General features: G+C 44.2%; 1 protein-coding gene across 1 annotated transcript in view; it reads right to left on the bottom strand.

The window, feature by feature from the left end:
- The window catches only part of LOC127908061 (ankyrin-2-like), a 168035-nt gene extending 150679 nt beyond the window's left edge, over positions 1 to 17356 (bottom strand). The window contains exon 1 of the mRNA XM_052465068.1: positions 16920 to 17356. Within this exon, the coding sequence (XP_052321028.1) occupies positions 16920 to 16985 (66 nt within the window). The 5' untranslated portion in view covers positions 16986 to 17356. The remainder of the gene's footprint in view (positions 1 to 16919) is intronic.
- Positions 17357 to 23122: the final 5766 nt, after the last annotated feature.

Genomic DNA, 23122 nt, shown 5'->3' with positions numbered 1-23122 from the left:
TCACATCACAACATCAAACATCCTTCAGCCATCACAACATCATCAAATATACTTCAGCCATCACAACATCATCAAAAATACTTCAGCCATCACATCACAACATCAAACATCCTTCAGCCATCACATCACAACATCAAACATCCTTCAGCCATCACAACATCATCAAACATCCTTCAGCCATCACATCCTTCAGCCATCACAACATCATCAAACATCCTTCAGCCATCACATCCTTCAGCCATCACAACATCATCAAATATACTTCAGCCATCACATCCTTCAGCCATCACAACATCATCAAATATACTTCAGCCATCACATCCTTCAGCCATCACAACAACATCAAATATACTTCAGCCATCACATCACAACATCATCAAATATACTTCAGCCATCACATCCTTCAGCCATCACATCCTTCAGCCATCACAACATCATCAAATATACTTCAGCCATCACATCCTTCAGCCATCACAACATCATCAAATATACTTCAGCCATCACATCCTTCAGCCATCACAACATCATCAAATATACTTCAGCCATCACATCCTTCAGCCATCACAACATCATCAAACATCCTTCAGCCATCACATCCTTCAGCCATCACAACATCATCAAACATCCTTCAGCCATCACAACATCATCAAACATCCTTCAGCCATCACATCCTTCAGCCATCACAACATCATCAAATATACTTCAGCCATCACATCACAACATCAAACATCCTTCAGCCATCACAACATCATCAAATATACTTCAGCCATCACATCCTTCAGCCATCACAACATCATCAAACATACTTCAGACATCACATCATCATCAAATATACTTCAGCCATCACATCCTTCAGCCATCACAACAACATCAAACATCCTTCAGCCATCACATCCTTCAGCCATCACAACATCATCAAACATCCTTCAGCCATCACATCCTTCAGCCATCACAACATCATCAAACATCCTTCAGCCATCACATCCTTCAGCCATCACAACATCATCAAACATACTTCAGCCATCACATCCTTCAGCCATCACAACATCATCAAACATCCTTCAGCCATCACATCCTTCAGCCATCACAACATCATCAAATATACTTCAGCCATCACATCCTTCAGCCATCACAACATCATCAAACATCCTTCAGCCATCACATCCTGATCAGCCATCACAACATCATCAAATATACTTCAGCCATCATATCCTTCAGCCATCACAACATCATCAAATATCTTCAGCCATCACATCCTTCAGCCATCACAACATCATCTATACTTCAGCCATCACAACATCATCAAATATACTTCAGCCATCATATCCTTCAGCCATCACAACATCATCAAATATACTTCAGCCATCACATCACAACATCAAACATCTCAGCCATCACAACATCATCACCTATACTTCAGCCATCACAACATCATCAAATATACTTCAGCCATCACATCACAACATCAAACACCTTCAGCCATCACATCACAACATCAAACATCTCAGCCATCACAACATCAAACATCCTTCAGCCATCACATCACAACATCAAACATCCTTCAGCCATCACATCATCAAACACCTCAGCCATCACATCACAACATCAAATATACTTCAGCCATCACATCACACATCAAACATTCTTCAGCCATCACCATCATCAAACACCTCAGCCTGATCACATCACAACATCAAACATAGTCAGATCACAACATCATCAAACATCCTAGTCAGATACATCACAACATCCATCTTTCAGCCATCACAACATCATCAAACACCTCAGCCATCTGATCACCATCAAACACCTTCAGCTGATCACATCATCAAACATCCCTCAGCTATCACATCAGAAAAATGGCGCCTCTTCTGTGTGTGTGTGTGTGTGTGTGTGTGTGTGTGTGTGTGTGTGTGTGTGTGTGTGTGTGTGTGTGTGTGTGTGTGTGTGTGTGTGTGTGTGTGTGTGTGTGTGTGTGTGTGCATTTAGATGTTTCTGAGAAGTCCATTGATTTTCTCTCTCTGTAACAGGAATCAGTAATAATGAGGCCTTGAATTAATAATTTAAATATTTCCTAAAAAAGACCTCTCAGTCTGATACCACCACCTAGTCTGATACCACCACCTAGTCTGATACCACCACCTAGTCTGATACCACACCACCTAGTCTGATACCACCACCTAGTCTGATACCACCACCTAGTCTGATACCACCACCTAGTCTGATACCACCACCTAGTCTGATACCACCACCTAGTCTGATACCACACCACCTAGTCTGATACCACCACCTAGTCTGATACCACCACCTAGTCTGATACCACACCACCTAGTCTGATACCACCACCTAGTCTGATACCACACCAGTCTGAGTACCACACTGATACCACCACCACACCACCTAGTCTGATACCACCACCTAGTCTGATACCACACCACCTAGTCTGATACCACCACCTAGTCTGATACCACACCACCTAGTCTGATACCACACCACCTAGTCTGATACCACACCACCTAGTCTGATACCACACCACCTAGTCTGATACCACCACCTAGTCTGATACCACCACCTAGTCTACCACCACCACAGTCTGATACCACCACCTAGTCTGATACCACACCACCTAGTCTGATACCACACCACCTAGTCTGATACCCACCACCTAGTCTGATACCACACCACCTAGTCTGATACCCACCACCTAGTCTGATACCACCACCTAGTCTGATACCACCACCTAGTCTGATACCACCACCTAGTCTGATACCACCACCTAGTCTGATACCTGATACCACCACCTAGTCTGATACCACACCACCTAGTCTGATACCCTACCACCTAGTCTGATACCACACCACCTAGTCTGATACCACACCACCTAGTCTGATACCACACCACCTAGTCTGATACCCACCACCTAGTCTGATACCACCACCTAGTCTGATACCACACCACCTAGTCTGATACCACACCACCTAGTCTGATACCACCACCTAGTCTGATACCACACCACCTAGTCTGATACCACACCACCTAGTCTGATACCCACCACCTAGTCTGATACCACACCACCTAGTCTGATACCACACCACCTAGTCTGATACCACACCACCTAGTCTGATACCACACCACCTAGTCTGATACCACACCACCTAGTCTGATACCACACCACCTAGTCTGATACCACACCACCTAGTCTGATACCACCACCTAGTCTGATACCACACCACCTAGTCTGATACCACACCACCTAGTCTGATACCACACCACCTAGTCTGATACCACATCACCTAGTCTGATACCACACCACCTAGTCTGATACCACCACCACCTAGTCTGATACCACCACCTAGTCTGATACCACACCACCTAGTCTGATACCACATCACCTAGTCTGATACTAGTCATCCCACCACCTAGTCTGATACCACACCACCTAGTCTGATACCACACCACCTAGTCTGATACCACCACCTAGTCTGATACCACACCACCTAGTCTGATACCACCACCTAGTCTGATACCACACCACCTAGTCTGATACCACACCACCTAGTCTGATACCACCACCAGTCTAGTCTGATACCACACCACCTAGTCTGATACCACACCACCTAGTCTGATACCACACCACCTAGTCTGATACCACCACCTAGTCTGATACCACACCACCTAGTCTGATACCCACCACCTAGTCTGATACCACACCACCTAGTCTGATACCACCACCTAGTCTGATACCACACCACCTAGTCTGATACCACACCACCTAGTCTGATACCCACCACCTAGTCTGATACCACACCACCCACCACCTAGTCTGATACCACCACCACCTAGTCTGATACCACCACCTAGTCTGATACCACCACCTAGTCTGATACCACACCACCTAGTCTGATACCACACCACCTAGTCTGATACCACACCACCTAGTCTGATACCACCACCTAGTCTGATACCCACCACCTAGTCTGATACAACATCACCTAGTCTGATACCCACCACCTAGTCTGATACCACACCACCTAGTCTGATACCACACCACCTAGTCTGATACCACCACCTAGTCTGATACCACACCACCTAGTCTGATACCACACCTAGTCACCTAGTCTGATACCCACACCACCTAGTCTGATACCACACCACCTAGTCTGATACCCACCACCTAGTCACACCACCTAGTCTGATACCACACCACCTAGTCTGATACCACACCACCTAGTCTGACACCACCTAGTCTGATACCACACACCACCTAGTCTGATACCACACCACCTAGTCTGATACCCACCACCTAGTCTGATACCACACCACCTAGTCTGATACCACACCACCTAGTCTGATACCACACCACCTAGTCTGATACCACACCACCTAGTCTGATACCACACCACCTAGTCTGATACCCACCACCTAGTCTGATACCACCACCCACCACCTAGTCTGATACCACACCACCTAGTCTGATACCACACCACCTAGTCCCACCACCTAGTCTGATACCACCACCACCTAGTCTGATACCACCACCTAGTCTGATACCACCACCTAGTCTGATACCACCTAGTCACCACCTAGTCTGATACCACACCACCTAGTCTGATACCACACCACCTAGTCTGATACCACACCACCTAGTCTGATACCACACCACCTAGTCTGATACCACACCACCTAGTCTGATACCCACCACCTAGTCTGATACCCACCACCTAGTCTGATACCCACCACCTAGTCTGATACCACACCACCTAGTCTGATACCACACCACCTAGTCTGATACCACACCACCTAGTCTGATACCACACCACCTGATACCCACCACCTAGTCTGATACCACACCACCTAGTCTGATACCACCACCTAGTCTGATACCACACCACCTAGTCTGATACCACACCACCTAGTCTGATACCACACCACCTAGTCTGATACCACACCACCTAGTCTGATACCACACCACCTAGTCTGATACCACCACCTAGTCTGATACCACACCACCTAGTCTGATACCACCACCTAGTCTGATACCACCACCACCTAGTCTGATACCACACCACCTAGTCTGATACCACACCACCTAGTCTGATACCACACCACCTAGTCTGATACCACACCACCTAGTCTGATACCACACCACCTAGTCTGATACCACCACCACCTAGTCTGATACCACACCACCTAGTCTGATACCACCACCTAGTCTGATACCACACCACCTAGTCTGATACCACCACCTAGTCTGATACCACACCACCTAGTCTGATACCACACCACCTAGTCTGATACCACCACCTAGTCTGATACCACCACCTAGTCTGATACCACACCACCTAGTCTGATACCACACCACCTAGTCTGATACCACCACCTAGTCTGATACCACACCACCTAGTCTGATACCACACCACCTAGTCTGATACCACCACCTAGTCTGATACCACACCACCTAGTCTGATACCACACCACCTAGTCTGATACCACCACCTAGTCTGATACCACACCACCTAGTCTGATACCACACCACCTAGTCTGATACCACCACCTAGTCTGATACCACCACCTAGTCTGATACCACACCACCTAGTCTGATACCACACCACCTAGTCTGATACCACCACCTAGTCTGATACCACCACCTAGTCTGATACCACACCACCTAGTCTGATACCACACCACCTAGTCTGATACCACCACCTAGTCTGATACCACACCACCTAGTCTGATACCACCACCTAGTCTGATACCACACCACCTAGTCTGATACCACACCACCTAGTCTGATACCACACCACCTAGTCTGATACCACCACCTAGTCTGATACCACACCACCTAGTCTGATACCACACCACCTAGTCTGATACCACCACCTAGTCTGATACCACACCACCTAGTCTGATACCACACCACCTAGTCTGATACCACACCACCTAGTCTGATACCACCACCTAGTCTGATACCACACCACCTAGTCTGATACCACACCACCTAGTCTGATACCACACCACCTAGTCTGATACCACCACCTAGTCTGATACCCACCACCTAGTCTGATACCACACCACCTAGTCTGATACCACACCACCTAGTCTGATACCACACCACCCACACCACCTAGTCTGATACCACCACCTAGTCTGATACCACCACCTAGTCTGATACCACACCACCTAGTCTGATACCACACCACCTAGTCTGATACCACACCACCTAGTCTGATACCACACCACCTAGTCTGATACCACCACCTAGTCTGATACCACACCACCTAGTCTGATACCACCACCTAGTCTGATACCACCACCTAGTCTGATACCACCACCTAGTCTGATACCACACCACCTAGTCTGATACCACCACCTAGTCTGATACCACACCACCTAGTCTGATACCACCACCTAGTCTGATACCCACCACCTAGTCTGATACCACACCACCTAGTCTGATACCCCACCACCTAGTCTGATACCACACCACCTAGTCTGATACCACACCACCTAGTCTGATACCCACCACCTAGTCTGATACCACCACCTAGTCTGATACCACACCACCTAGTCTGATACCACACCACCTAGTCTGATACCACCACCTAGTCTGATACCACCTAGTCTGATCCCACCACCTAGTCTGATACCACCACCTAGTCTGATACCACCACCTAGTCTGATACCACACCACCTAGTCTGATACCACACCACCTAGTCTGATACCACCACCTAGTCTGATACCACCACCTAGTCTGATACCACCACCTAGTCTGATACCACACCACCTAGTCTGATACCACACCACCTAGTCTGATACCACCACCTAGTCTGATACCACACCACCTAGTCACACCACCTAGTCTGATACCACACCACCTAGTCTGATACCACCACCTAGTCTGATACCACACCACCTAGTCTGATACCACACCACCTAGTCTGATACCACACCACCTAGTCTGATACCACCACCTAGTCTGATACCACACCACCTAGTCTGATACCACACCACCTAGTCTGATACCCACCACCTAGTCTGATACCACACCACCTAGTCTGATACCACCACCTAGTCTGATACCACACCACCTAGTCTGATACCACACCACCTAGTCTGATACCACACCACCTAGTCTGATACCACACCACCTAGTCTGATACCACCACCTAGTCTGATACCACCACCTAGTCTGATACCACACCACCTAGTCTGATACCACCACCTAGTCTGATACCCACCACCTAGTCTGATACCACACCACCTAGTCTGATACCACACCACCTAGTCTGATACCACCACCTAGTCTGATACCACCACCTAGTCTGATACCACACCACCTAGTCTGATACCACACCACCTAGTCTGATACCACCACCACCCAGTCTGATACCACACCACCTAGTCTGATACCACACCACCTAGTCTGATACCACCACCTAGTCTGATACCCACCACCTAGTCTGATACCTGACACCACCTAGTCTGATACCACACCACCTAGTCTGATACCACACCACCTAGTCTGATACCACCACCTAGTCTGATACACACCACCTAGTCTGATACCACACCACCTAGTCTGATACCACACCACCTAGTCTGATACCACCACCTAGTCTGATACCCACCACCTAGTCTGATACCACACCACCTAGTCTGATACCCACCACCTAGTCTGATACCACACCACCTAGTCTGATACCACCACCTAGTCTGATACCACCACCTAGTCTGATACCACCACCTAGTCTGATACCACAACCTAGTCTGATACACACCACCTAGTCTGATACCACACCACCTAGTCTGATACCACACCACCTAGTCTGATACCACACCACCTAGTCTGATACCACCACCTAGTCTGATACCACACCACCTAGTCTGATACCACCACCTAGTCTGATACCACACCACCTAGTCTGATACCACCACCTAGTCTGATACCACCACCTAGTCTGATACCACCACCTAGTCTGATACCACCACCTAGTCTGATACCACACCACCTAGTCTGATACCACCACCTAGTCTGATACCACCACCTAGTCTGATACCACCACCTAGTCTGATACCACCACCTAGTCTGATACCACCACCTAGTCTGATACCACACCACCTAGTCTGATACCACCACCTAGTCTGATACCACACCACCTAGTCTGATACCACACCACCTAGTCTGATACCACACCACCTAGTCTGATACCACCACCTAGTCTGATACCACCACCTAGTCTGATACCACCACCTAGTCTGATACCACCACCTAGTCTGATACCACACCACCTAGTCTGATACCACACCACCTAGTCTGATACCACACCACCTAGTCTGATACCACACCACCTAGTCTGATACCCACCACCTAGTCTGATACCACACCACCTAGTCTGATACCACACCACCTAGTCTGATACCACCACCTAGTCTGATACCACACCACCTAGTCTGATACCACACCACCTAGTCTGATACCACCACCTAGTCTGATACCACCACCTAGTCTGATACCACACCACCTAGTCTGATACCACCACCTAGTCTGATACCACCTAGTCTGATACCACACCACCTAGTCTGATACCACACCACCTAGTCTGATACCACCACCTAGTCTGATACCACCACCTAGTCTGATACCACCACCTAGTCTGATACCACCACCTAGTCTGATACCACCACCTAGTCTGATACCACACCACCTAGTCTGATACCACATCACCTAGTCTGATACCACACCTAGTCTGATACCACCTAGTCTGATACCACACCACCTAGTCTGATACCACACCACCTAGTCTGATACCACACCACCTAGTCTGATACCACACCACCTAGTCTGATACCACCACCTAGTCTGATACCCACCACCTAGTCTGATACCCACCACCTAGTCTGATACCACACCACCTAGTCTGATACCACACCACCTAGTCTGATACCACACCACCTAGTCTGATACCACACCACCTAGTCTGATACCACACCACCTAGTCTGATACCACACCACCTAGTCTGATACCACACCACCTAGTCTGATACCACCACCTAGTCTGATACCACACCACCTAGTCTGATACCACACCACCTAGTCTGATACCACCACCTAGCCTGATACCACCACCTAGTCTGACACCACATCACCTAGCCATTGTGGAGGCTATATACAGGGTATTAAGGTTCAGAGTCAAAGTGGAGGCTATATACAGGGGGTACCGGTACAGAGTCAATGTGGAGGTTATATACAGGGGGTACCGGTACAGAGTCAATGTGGAGGTTATATACAGGGGGTACTGGTACAGAGTCAATGTGGAGGTTATATACAGGGGGTACCGATACAGAGACAATGTGGAGGCTATATACAGGGCATTACGGTACAGAGTCAAGGTGGAGGTTATATACAGGGCATTACGGTACAGAGTCAATGTGGAGGTTATATACAGGGTGTTACGGTACAGAGTCAATGTGGAGGCTATATACAGGGGGTATTGGTACAGAGTCAATGTGGAGGCTATATACAGGGCATTACGGTACAGAGTCAATGTGGAGGTTATATACAGGGGGTACCGGTACAGAGTCAATGTGGAGGCTATATACAGGGTATTACGGTACAGAGTCAATGTGGAGGTTATATACAGGGGCTACCTGGTACAGAGTCAATGTGGAGGCTATATACAGGGTATTACGGTACAGAGTCAATGTGGAGGTTATATACAGGGTATTACGGTACAGAGTCAATGTGGAGGTTATATACAGGGTATTACGGTACAGAGTCAATGTGGAGGTTATATACAGGGTGTTACAGTACAGAGTCAATGTGGAGACTATATACAGGGGGTACCGGTACAGAGTCAATGTGGAGGTTATATACAGGGTGTTACGGTACAGAGTCAATGTGGAGTATTAAAGTGACTGCGCATAGATGATAAATGAGAGCAGTGTAAAAGGTGTGTGGGGGCGGGGGCAATGCAAATAGTCTGGGAAGCAATTTGATTAGATGTTGTGTAAATTGCGGATTGCTCCTTTAACGTGTACAGTCATGGGTGTGGTGACGGTGGGCTTCTTGGTGACGGTTAGTCTGTGTGTCTGTAGCCAGAGAGAAGAAAACAGCTGTGAGTAATGTTTCATTAGGAATCTCTTCCTGTTAGAGGCCATCACACCACTCCCAGTGGACACACACAGCGATTGGGACACAGAGAGAGAGAGAGAGAGAGAGAGAGAGAGAGGAAGAGGAAGAGAGGGAGAGAGAATAGGTAGGTGTGTGTGGTATGTGATGGACGTAAGAGAAACAGTGATGGTTAGAACCTCACCCAGAGAGAGAGAGAGAGAGAGAGAGAGAGAGAGAGAGAGAGAGAGAGAGAGAGAGAGAGAGAGAGAGACAGAGAGAGAGAGAGAGAGAGAGAGAGAGAGAGAGAGAGAGAATAGGTAGGTGCAGGTAGGAGAGGGAAGAGGGATGTGGACAGGGTGATGAGGAAGGAGAGGGAAGAGGAATGTGGACAGGGTGATGAGGAAGGATGGGTGATGTCTCTCTCTCTCTCTCTCTCTCTCTCTCTCTCTCTCTCTCTCTCTCTCTCTCTCTCTCTGTCTCTCTCTCTCTCTCTCCCTGTCTCTCTCGCTCTCTCTCTCTCTCTCTCTCTCTGCAACAAAGCCTCCTTCACTCACGCCGCCAAACTTACCCTAGTAAAAGTGACCATCCTACCGATCCTCGACTTCGGCGATGTCATCTACAAAATAGCTTCCAACACTCTACTCAGCAAACTGGATGCAAGATAACAACACCCACCCCTAGCACACGTTCCAGCAGGTATATCTCACTGATCATCCCCAAAGCCAACACCTCACTTGGCCGCCTTTCCTTCCAGTTCTCGGAACGAATTGCAGTCACTTATTTCTCTCACCAACTTTAAACATCAACTATCTGAGCGGCTAACAGATCGCTGCAGCTGTACGTAGTCCATCTGTAAATAGCCCACCCAATCTACCTACCTCATCCCCATACTGTTTATATTTATTTACTTTTCTGCTCTTTTGCACACCAATATCTCTACCTGTACATGACCATCTGATCATTTATCACTCCAGTGTTAATCTGCTAAATTGTAATTATTCGCCTACCTCCTCATATGCCTTTTGCACACAATGTATATAGACTTTATTTTTCTATTGTGTCATTGACTTGTTTATTGTGTCATTGGCTTGTTTATTGTGTCATTGACTTGTTTATTGTGTCATTGGCTTGTTTATTGTGTCATTGGCTTGTTTATTGTGTCATTGGCTTGTTTATTGTGTCATTGACTTGTTTATTGTGTCATTGGCTTGTTTATTGTTTATTGTGTTATTGACTTGTTTATTGTGTCATTGGCTTGTTTATTGTGTCATTGACTTGTTTATTGTGTCATTGGCTTGTTTATTGTGTCATTGGCTTGTTTATTGTGTCATTGACTTGTTTATTGTGTCATTGGCTTGTTTATTGTGTCATTGACTTGTTTATTGTGTCATTGACTTGTTTATTGTGTCATTGGCTTGTTTATTGTGTCATTGACTTGTTTATTGTGTCATTGGCTTGTTTATTGTGTCATTGACTTGTTTATTGTGTCATTGACTTGTTTATTGTGTCATTGACTTGTTTATTGTGTCATTGGCTTGTTTATTGTGTCATTGGCTTGTTTATTGTGTCATTGACTTGTTTATTGTGTCATTGGCTTGTTTATTGTGTCATTGGCTTGTTTATTGTGTCATTGACTTGTTTATTGTGTCATTGACTTGTTTATTGTGTCATTGGCTTGTTTATTGTGTCATTGACTTGTTTATTGTGTCATTGGCTTGTTTATTGTGTCATTGGCTTGTTTATTGTGTCATTGACTTGTTTATTGTGTCATTGACTTGTTTATTGTGTCATTGACTTGTTTATTGTGTCATTGGCTTGTTTATTGTGTCATTGATTGTGTCTTGTTTATTGTGTCATTGGCTTGTTTATTGTGTCATTGGCTTGTTTATTGTGTCATTGGCTTGTTTATTGTGTCATTGACTTGTTTATTGTGTCATTGGCTTGTTTATTGTGTCATTGACTTGTTTATTGTGTCATTGGCTTGTTTATTGTGTCATTGGCTTGTTTATTGTGTCATTGGCTTGTTTATTGTGTCATTGGCTTGTTTATTGTGTCATTGACTTGTTTATTGTGTCATTGGCTTGTTTATTGTGTCATTGACTTGTTTATTGTGTCATTGGCTTGTTTATTGTGTCATTGACTTGTTTATTGTGTCATTGACTTGTTTATTGTGTCATTGGCTTGTTTATTGTGTCATTGGCTTGTTTATTGTGTCATTGGCTTGTTTATTGTGTCATTGACTTGTTTATTGTGTCATTGGCTTGTTTATTGTGTCATTGACTTGTTTATTGTGTCATTGGCTTGTTTATTGTGTCATTGACTTGTTTATTGTGTCATTGGCTTGTTTATTGTGTCATTGGCTTGTTTATTGTGTCATTGGCTTGTTTATTGTGTCATTGGCTTGTTTATTGTGTCATTGACTTGTTTATTGTGTCATTGGCTTGTTTATTGTGTCATTGACTTGTTTATTGTGTCATTGACTTGTTTATTGTGTCATTGGCTTGTTTATTGTGTCATTGACTTGTTTATTGTGTCATTGACTTGTTTATTGTGTCATTGACTTGTTTATTGTGTCATTGACTTGTTTATTGTGTCATTGACTTGTTTATTGTGTCATTGGCTTGTTTATTGTGTCATTGGCTTGTTTATTGTGTCATTGACTTGTTTATTGTGTCATTGGCTTGTTTATTGTGTCATTGACTTGTTTATTGTGTCATTGACTTGTTTATTGTGTCATTGACTTGTTTATTGTGTCATTGGCTTGTTTATTGTGTCATTGACTTGTTTATTGTGTCATTGGCTTGTTTATTGTGTCATTGGCTTGTTTATTGTGTCATTGACTTGTTTATTGTGTCATTGACTTGTTTATTGTGTCATTGACTTGTTTATTGTGTCATTGGCTTGTTTATTGTGTCATTGACTTGTTTATTGTGTCATTGGCTTGTTTATTGTGTCATTGGCTTGTTTATTGTGTCATTGGCTTGTTTATTGTGTCATTGACTTGTTTATTGTGTCATTGGCTTGTTTATTGTGTCATTGACTTGTTTATTGTGTCATTGGCTTGTTTATTGTGTCATTGGCTTGTTTATTGTGTCATTGGCTTGTTTATTGTGTCATTGACTTGTTTATTGTGTCATTGACTTGTTTATTGTGTCATTGGCTTGTTTATTGTGTCATTTCCTTGTTTATTGTGTCATTGGCTTGTTTATTGTGTCATTGACTTGTTTATTGTGTCATTGACTTGTTTATTGTGTCATTGGCTTGTTTATTGTGTCATTGGCTTGTTTATTGTGTCATTGGCTTGTTTATTGTGTCATTGACTTGTTTATTGTGTCATTGGCTTGTTTATTGTGTCATTGACTTGTTTATTGTGTCATTGGCTTGTTTATTGTGTCATTGACTTGTTTATTGTGTCATTGACTTGTTTATTGTGTCATTGACTTGTTTATTGTGTCATTGGCTTGTTTATTGTGTCATTGGCTTGTTTATTGTGTCATTGACTTGTTTATTGTGTCATTGGCTTGTTTATTGTGTCATTGACTTGTTTATTGTGTCATTGACTTGTTTATTGTGTCATTGACTTGTTTATTGTGTCATTGACTTGTTTATTGTGTCATTGACTTGTTTATTGTGTCATTGACTTGTTTATTGTGTCATTGACTTGTTTATTGTGTCATTGGCTTGTTTATTGTGTCATTGACTTGTTTATTGTGTCATTGACTTGTTTATTGTGTCATTGACTTGTTTATTGTGTCATTGACTTGTTTATTGTGTCATTGACTTGTTTATTGTGTCATTGACTTGTTTATTGTGTCATTGACTTGTTTATTGTGTCATTGGCTTGTTTATTGTGTCATTGACTTGTTTATTGTGTCATTGACTTGTTTATTGTGTCATTGACTTGTTTATTGTGTCATTGGCTTGTTTATTGTGTCATTGGCTTGTTTATTGTTTACTCCATGTGTAACTCTGTGTTGTTGTCTGTGTCACACTGCTATGCTTTATCTTGGCCAGGTCGCAGTTGTAAATGAGAACTTGTTCCTGGTTAAATAAAGGTGAAATAAATTTAAAAGGCTGGTTCCAGGAATAAACTAATAAATGATCTAATAAATTAGATAAAAACACTCCTGGTCCTAGTTCTGGGTTGTACTACCAGATGGAAAACACTCCTGGTCCTAGTTCTGGGTTGTACTACCAGATGGAAAACACTCCTGGTCCTAGTTCTGGGTTGTACTACCAGATGGAAAACACTCCTGGTCCTAGTTCTGGGTTGTACTACCAGATGGAAAACACTCCTGGTCCTAGTTCTGGGTTGTACTACCAGATGGAAAACACTCCTGGTCCTAGTTCTGGGTTGTACTACCAGATAGAAAACACTCCTGGTCCTAGTTCTGGGTTGTACTACCAGATGGAAAACACTCCTGGTCCTAGTTCTGGGTTGTACTACCAGATGGAAAACACTCCTGGTCCTAGTTCTGGGTTGTACTACCAGATAGAAACACTCCTGGTCCTAGTTTTAGTTTTGGGTTATATATAATTCATAACAGATTACACAAACAATCCTAAATCTCATTTCTGAGGTCCCATGAAAATGGCTCCTCTCGTGCGTGTGTGTGTGTGTGTGTGTGTGTGTGTGTGTGTGTGTGTGTGTGTGTGTGTGTGTGTGTGTGTGTGTGTGTGTGTGTGTGTGTGTGTGTGTGTGTGTGTGTGTGTGTGTGTGTGTGTGTGTGTGAGTGAGAGAGTGTGTGTAGCTCTGCAGTACATTACTGGAATCTAATTAGACTGAGAGACTGAGTGCACTGAGACAGGAAACACACACACACACTCCACCATTTCATAAATCAGACGCCTACAGGGCTGGAAAGGAGAGAAGGATGGGGAGGGGACGTTGGGTAGGAGAGGGGTTGGGTAGGAGAGGAGAGGGGTTGGGTAGGAGAGGAGAGGGGTTGGGTAGGAGAGGAGAGGGGCTGGGTAGGAGAGGTTGGGTAGGAGATGGGAGGGGAGGTTGGGAGGAGAGGAGGGGGGCTGGGTAGGAGAGGAGAGGAGAGGAGAGGTTGGGAGGAGAGGTTGGGTAGGAGAGGAGAGGAGAGGTTGGGAGGAAAGGTTGGGTAGGAGAGGAGATGGGAGGTAGGAGAGGAGAGGAGAGGTTGGGTAGGAGAGGTTGGGTAGGAGAGGAGAGGAGAGGGGAGGTTGGGAGGAGAGGAGATGGGAGGTTGGGAGGAGAGGAGAGGTTGGGTAGGAGAGGAGAGGTTGGGTAGGAGAGGAGAGGTTGGTTAGGAGAGGAGAGATGAGGTGAGATTGGGTAGGAGAGGAGAGGGGAGGTTGGGAGGAGAGGAGAGGTTGGGTAGGAGAGGAGAGGGGAGGAGAGGAGAGGAGAGGGGAGGTTGGGAGGAGAGGGGAGTTTGGGAGGAGAGGAGAAGTGAGGTTGGGTAGGAGAGGAGAGGTTGGGTTGGAAAGGCGAGGGGAGGTTGGGAGCAGAGGAGAGGGAGGTTGGGAGGGGATGTAGGGAGGAGAGGGGAGGAAGGGAGGGGAGGTTGGGAGGAGAGGGGAGGGGAGGCGAAGGGAGGTTAGGGAGGGGAGGTTAGGGAGGGGATGTAGGGAGGGGAGGAGAGGTAGGGAGGAGAGGTTAGGGAGGGGAGGTTAGGGAGGGGAGGTTAGGGAGGGGAGGTTAGGGAGGAGAGGTTAGGGAGGGGAGGTTAGGGAGGGGGCATCAACTAAACTGGAGGGCAGACACACAGTCCAGTTACACACATTGTCTGTATAACTCATCTGACCATGACATCTTCTTTTGTTGACTCTCTTAAAGAGTACATTAAACACACACCTCATCAACCATTAAAAAACCCCTAATGGAGAAACACTGTAACCTGATCATGCTCATCCCACTAAAACGCCCACCAAATCAACCATTAAAACCCTATTGGAGAAAACCTACAAGACCTATTAGGCTGGATAGCCTAAACATTAAGCGGATATGACCTCATCGGCCTTCTACAGAATCCTATCTGTCTTTGACTTGGAACTGACGATGATATGATAATCACACCTGCGTGCAAACAGACCGCTCATAGAATATCGAAACTTTACCCCGCCGGTCACCGGTTGGACATAATGGGCCGCAGTCCACCGGGCCGTAGCTGTAAAACACATTATAACGGTACGGGACGCACTGTCCTAAACTAAAGTCCCTCCTCTAGACTCTGGTTTGCGTTGCGGGGGCCCGCGTGCAGACAGACAGGTGCGGCGTGTCTGACGGGACTCTCCTACTGGGCCATAAACATGTATGTATTGTAAACAGTGTAACCTTATTTGCGGTCTAAAAAAAATATTGGAAAATGATCGTCCCGCGGTTGAATCTAGTTGTTCCCAGGCCTATAGAGGCAGTGGACTCGGCCTAGGAAAGCCTACCTGCAGGTTGTGCTGTTGATAAGCATCATCATTACAACACATCGTTTCATTTTTTTATTTTTTTTTTAATTGAAACGACAACATCAGTTCACCTACAGGATATAATCAATAATAATAATAATCATCGGGATTGTCTCTTGTGTTTCGCTGTGCACCTAAACGGAACTCCGTGAAATAGGTGGTGTAAATAGGACAACGCCTTTTAAACGGACTATCCGTTATCTCCGGAGTCCGCATGCACGCAGCACGAGAAGAGCGACAGAGCGGCTGTGCTGCGCGGTGTAGACTACCGGGAGGGAGGGTGAACAGGCAGCTGCTATTCGCTCTGTATCGTCAATACGGCTGATGTCGCCTAGTCTACTACACTGGTTGTAGCGGTTGTAGAGAGCAGAGACCCACCTTCCGAATGCGGTTCTTGTGCTGCGGTGTCCCTCCTTCCGGAGACGTGCTACTTGACGAAGCCATTTTCAGTCGTTCTGTCTCGGTCGCGGTCCGGTGTCTCTGGCGTAGCTATGTGTTTCTCCTGGGCTCCTTGACGTTCCGTCTCCCCCGACCACACCGGGATGGAGAGGCAAGGTCTTCTTGACCGTGCGAGATGGGGCTTCGGTCGGCCTCAAAATCCACAGGGCTCGGGGGTGCCCCGGTTCGTCATGATACTGCGGCAGCGTTGTTGTTTTTTTTCTTCAGTTAAAAAAATCAAAGTGTCTATAAGACAAGGAAAGCGTTACTGAGGGGCGGAACGAGTGTTCCCCCTTTCAGAAGTGCGCACGAGTGTTGTCTCCCTAGCCTACTACAGCCTCTCTGTGCGTGAATCTGCGTGTTTGAGAGAGAGGAGAGAGAGAGGAGAGAGGGGAGGGAGAGAGAGAGAGAGAGGGGGGAGGGAGAGAGAGGAGAGAGGGGAGGAAGAGAGAGAGAGAGAGAGAGAGAGAGAGAGAGAGAGGGGAGGGAGAGAGAGAGAGAGAGGAGGAGAGAGAGAGAGAGAGAGAGAGGAGAGAGAGAGAGAGAGAGAGAGAGAGAGAGAGAGAGGGAGAGAGAGACAGAGAGAGAAAGAGAGAGAGACAGAGAGAGAAAGAGAAAGAGAGAGAGACAGAGAGAGAGAGAGAGAGAGAGAGAGAGAGAGACAGAGAGGGAGAGAGAAAGAGAGGGAGAGAGAAGAGACAGAGAGAGAGAGAGAGAGAGAAAGAGAGAGAGCACTCCGAACCCCCTCCTGATAGTTTGCTCCACTGTTTTGCTTCTCTCCTCCTTCTCTGCAGTAGCTAGTAGCTCTGACAGACTCAACACAGATTGATTACGGAGTGATTTCAGTGCCAACATCAATTATTTGAATTTCATAATTTTGAAATTGTATTGCAAAAATGGAATACGTGAATTCATAAATTGAACTTGTATTTCATGATTTGAAACTGTATTGAATGAACATTGCATTCAGTTTTAAATGTTACATGTAATTTAATATTCAAACTAAGTATTTATTCTCTACATTTAGATTCAAAACCAGAGACAACATCCTGGTAGTTTTTCCTCCGGGAAAGGTAGAGAACAGAATCAAACACTCTGTGGTAAACAGAAGTTAGCTAACGTTACCGTTAGCCACCTAGCCACCTAGCTAATGTTACCGTTAGCCACCTAGCCACCTAGCTAATGTTACCGTTAGCCACCTAGCCTCCTAGCTAACGTTACCGTTAGCCACCTAGCAGAGTGGTTTCTATCTGTTTCCGGAGCCAATGTGGCATGTCCTGAAGGAATGGGGTCATTTTAATGAGGGAAATAAGTATTAAGTATTTGACGGGAAATAAGTATTTGACCCCCTCTCAATCGGAAAGATTTCTGGATCCCAGGTGTCTTTTATACAGGTAACGAGCTGAGATTAGGAGCACACTCTTAAAAGGGAGTGCTCCTAATCTCAGTTTGTTACCTGTATAAAAGACCACCTGTCCACAGAAGCAATCAATCCGATTCCAAACTCTCTACCATGGCCAAGACCAAAGAGCTTATAGACTGATCATTTCTTTGTCAGTGGGCCAACGTACAAAATCAGCAGGGGATCAAACACCTTTTCTCCCTCACTGTATGCCTTTGGGGGTAGAAGGATAGATAATAGACAGTAACAGGACAGAGGAGCCTCTTAAAGGGGGTTGAGATCTGGAGACTGGTCTGTGAGAGCCAGAAATCTTGCTTGTTTGTAGGTGACCAAATACTTATTTTCCACCATAATTTGCAAATAAATTAATTTAAAAAAAATCCTACAATGTGATTTTCTGGATTTTTTTCTTCTCATTTTGTCTGTCATAGTTGAAGTGGACCTATGATGAAAATTACAGGCCTCTCCCATCTTTTTAAGTGGGAGAACTTGCACAATTGGTGGCTGACTAAAAACTGTTTTGCCCCACTGTACGTGTACAGGGATGGGCATTCAAAAATCATGTTAACCACTATTACTGAACACAGAATGAGTCCATGCAATTTATTATGTGACTTGTTATGCACATGTTTACTCCTGAACTTATTTAGGCTTCACCATAACAAAGGCGCCAGATATTTCAGCTTTTAAATGTTTTATTTTTTTTTTTATATCTAAAAACAAAATGTATCTTTGATATTATAGGGTATTGTGTGTAGACCAGTGATTCAAAATCTCTATTTAATCGATTTTAAATTCAGGCGGTAAAACAACAAAATGAAAGAATTAATGGGTGTGAATAATTTCTGAAGGCAGTGTAACTCCTAACCCTACCCCTAACCTTAAACCTTAAACTTTAACCCTAAACCCTAGCCTAGCTAATGTTACCGTTAGCCACCTAGCCACCTAGCTAATGTTACCGTTAGCCACCTAGCAACCTAGCTAATGTTACCGTTAGCCACCTAGCTAACGTTACCGTTAGCCACCTAGCCACCTAGCTAACGTTAGCCACAATAAATTGGAATTTGTAATGTATCGTAACATGTTGTACGAATTGCAATTCGGGACACCCCTTCAAATTAGAGGATTTGGTTGTTTCAGCCACACCCGTCGCTGACAGGTGAATAAAATCAAACACACAGCCATGCAATCTCCATAGACAAACATCGGCAGTAGAATGACCCGTACTGAAGAGCTCAGTGACTTTCAGCGTGGCATCGTCATAGGATGCCACCTTTCCATCAAGTCAGGTAGTCCATGTAATCACCTGTTTATTCTTTGGCCGGGATTAAATCCCAACACGAGTCGTAGCCTGTTAATTAAAGGTATTTTCTTACTGAGCCAACGTCTGCAGGCTTTACCATGAATGTGATCTCCAGGAACAAGGGAACATTTCCTTTAACAGCTGGCGTTGTTGACAACACTCTACAATACGTAATCGAGTTGAATCTTGGCCTTTATATTTTTCACAAATCGTTTTGTTTGTTGTTCTTGTGTTTGTTTGTTTGTTTGTTTACCTCTCATGATGTTATTGATTATAAATGTTATAATATTGATTATAATGTAGATTATTGTGATGATGTTGTTAGTAGTATATAGATAATGATGTTATTGATTATAAATGTTATAATATTGATTATAATGTAGATTATTGTTAAGATGTTGTTAGTAGTATATAGATCATGATGTTATTGATTATAAATGTTATAATATTGATTATGATGTAGATTATTGTGATGATGTTGTTAGTAGTATATAGATAATGATGTTATTGATTATAAATGTTATAATATTGATTATGATGTAGATTATTGTTAAGATGTTGTTAGTAGTATATAGATCATGATGTTATTGATTATAAATGTTATGATATTGATTATGATGTAGATTATTGTTAGTAGTATATAGATCATGATGTTATTGATTATAAATGTTATGATATTGATTATGATGTAGATTATTGTTAGTAGTATATAGATCATGATGTTATTGATTATAAATGTTATGATATTGATTATGATGTAGATTATTGTTAGTAGTATATAGATCATGATGTTATTGATTATAAATGTTATGATATTGATTATGATGTAGATTATTGTTAGGATTATATGGATATGTTGTGTGTTATAGATAATGATGTTATTGATTATAGTCTGTGGGTTACAGATAAAGTATAGTATTTAGTGCAGGTCTGATATACAGTAGAATGTGTGGATATGTTGTGTGCAAATGAATGAATCAACCAATATATTGTTAACCTCTTAAGACTAGGCCTCAATAGCCAATATATTGTTAACCTCTTAAGACTAGGCCTCAATAGCCAATATATTGTTAACCTCTTAAGACTAGGCCTCAATAGCCAATATATTGTTAACCTCTTAAGACTAGGCCTCAATAGCCAATATATTGTTAACCTCTTAAGACGAGGCCTCAATAGCCAATATATTGTTAACCTCTTAAGACTAGGCCTCAATAGCCAATATATTGTTAACCTCTTAAGACTAGGCCTCAATAGCCAATATATTGTTAACCTCTTAAGACTAGGCCTCAATAGCCAATATATTGTTAACCTCTTAAGACTAGGCCTCAATAGCCAATATATTGTTAACCTCTTAAGACGAGGCCTCAATAGCCAATATATTGTTAACCTCTTAAGACTAGGCCTCAATAGCCAATATATTGTTAACCTCTTAAGACTAGGCCTCAATAGCCAATATATTGTTAACCTCTTAAGACTAGGCCTCAATAGCCAATATATTGTTAACCTCTTAAGACTAGGCCTCAATAGCCAATATATTGTTAACCTCTTAAGACTAGGCCTCAATAGCCAATATATTGTTAACCTCTTAAGACTAGGCCTCAATAGCCAATATATTGTTAACCTCTTAAGACTAGGCCTCAATAGCCAATATATTGTTAACCTCTTAAGACTAGGCCTCAATAGCCAATATATTGTTAACCTCTTAAGACTAGGCCTCAATAGCCAATATATTGTTAACCTCTTAAGACTAGGCCTCAATAGCCAATATTGTGTTATATCAATGACCTGAAAGGTTTTGTTGACTAGTGTTATATCATATGTGTGATGTGAGTTCAGGTGACGTTGCTGTTATGTTACTGTTGTGTTACTGACCCTTCCCAGATAAAGACCTGTTACTCTCTAGAAACACAATCACTATATGGTTTTAATAAACTCACAGGTTGACAGGTCTGGTGGGAGACCTGTTACTCTCTAGAAACAGCCATATAATCACATCACTGTATGGTTTTAATAAACTCACAGGTTGACAGGTCTGGTGTGATTTCAGTTTTTTATTTCAGTGAATATTGATAACGTGATTACATCAGCGACATCAGACAACAGAACAGAGACCGACCGGGATTCAAGCCTTACAGATCCAGACTGCTCTGTAGCGGGCCCTCAGATTATAGGATTCAACCCTTACAGATACAGACTGCTCTGTAGCGGGCCCTCAGATTCTAGGATTCAACCCTTACAGATACAGACTGCTCTGTAGCGGGCCCTCAGATTCTAGGATTCAACCCTTACAGATACAGACTGCTCTGTAGCGGGCCCTCAGATTCTAGGATTCAACCCTTACAGATCCAGACTGCTCTGTAACCTGCCCTCAGATTCTAGGATTCAACCCTTACAGATCCAGACTGCTCTGTAACCTGCCCTCAGATTCTAGGATTCAACCCTTACAGATCCAGACTGCTCTGTAGTGGGTCCTCAGATTATAGGATTCAAGCCTTACAGATAAAGACTGCTCTGTAGCGGGTCCTCAGATTATAGGATTCAAGCCTTACAGATATAGACTGCTCTGTAGCGGGCCCTCAGATTCTAGGATTCAACCCTTACAGATCCAGACTGCTCTGTAGCGGGCCCTATTCAGATACAGATACAGACTGCTCTGTAGCGGGCCCTCAGATTCTAGGATTCAACCCTTACAGATACAGACTGCTCTGTAGCGGGCCCTCAGATTCTAGGATTCAACCCTTACAGATACAGACTGCTCTGTAGCGGGCCCTCAGATTCTAGGATTCAACCCTTACAGATACAGACTGCTCTGTAGCGGGCCCTCAGATTATAGGATTCAACCCTTACAGATCCAGACTGCTCTGTAGCGGGCCCTCAGATTCTAGGATTCAAACTTACAGATATAGACTGCTCTGTAGCGGGCCCTCAGATTCTAGGATTCAACCCTTACAGATACAGACTGCTCTGTAGCGGCCCTCAGATTCTAGGATTCCCAGATCAGATTATAGGATTCAACCCTTACAGATCCAGACTGCTCTGATAACTGCTCGTGCCCTCAGATTATAGGATTCAAGCCTTACAGATATAGACTTAGCGGGCCCTCAGATTCTAGGATTCAACCCTTACAGATACAGACTGCTCTGTAGCGGGCCCTCAGATTCTAGGATTCAACCCTTACAGATACAGACTGCTCTGTAGCGGGCCCTCAGATTCTAGGATTATAGATACAGATTCAGATTCTAGGATTCAACCCTTACAGATACAGACTGCTCTGTAGCGGGCCCTCAGATTATAGGATTCAACCCTTACAGATCCAGACTGCTCTGTAACGTGCCCTCAGATTACAGATATAGATTCGGGCCCTCAGATTCTAGGATTCAACCCTTACAGATACAGACTGCTCTGTAGCGGGCCCTCAGATTCTAGATTCAATACAGA

This window comes from Oncorhynchus keta, chromosome 16, assembly GCF_023373465.1.
Source record: "Oncorhynchus keta strain PuntledgeMale-10-30-2019 chromosome 16, Oket_V2, whole genome shotgun sequence".
Lineage (NCBI taxonomy): Eukaryota > Metazoa > Chordata > Actinopteri > Salmoniformes > Salmonidae > Oncorhynchus > Oncorhynchus keta.
The sequence above is the reverse complement of the archived record's forward strand: the minus strand, read 5'-3'. Positions and strand labels throughout refer to the sequence as shown.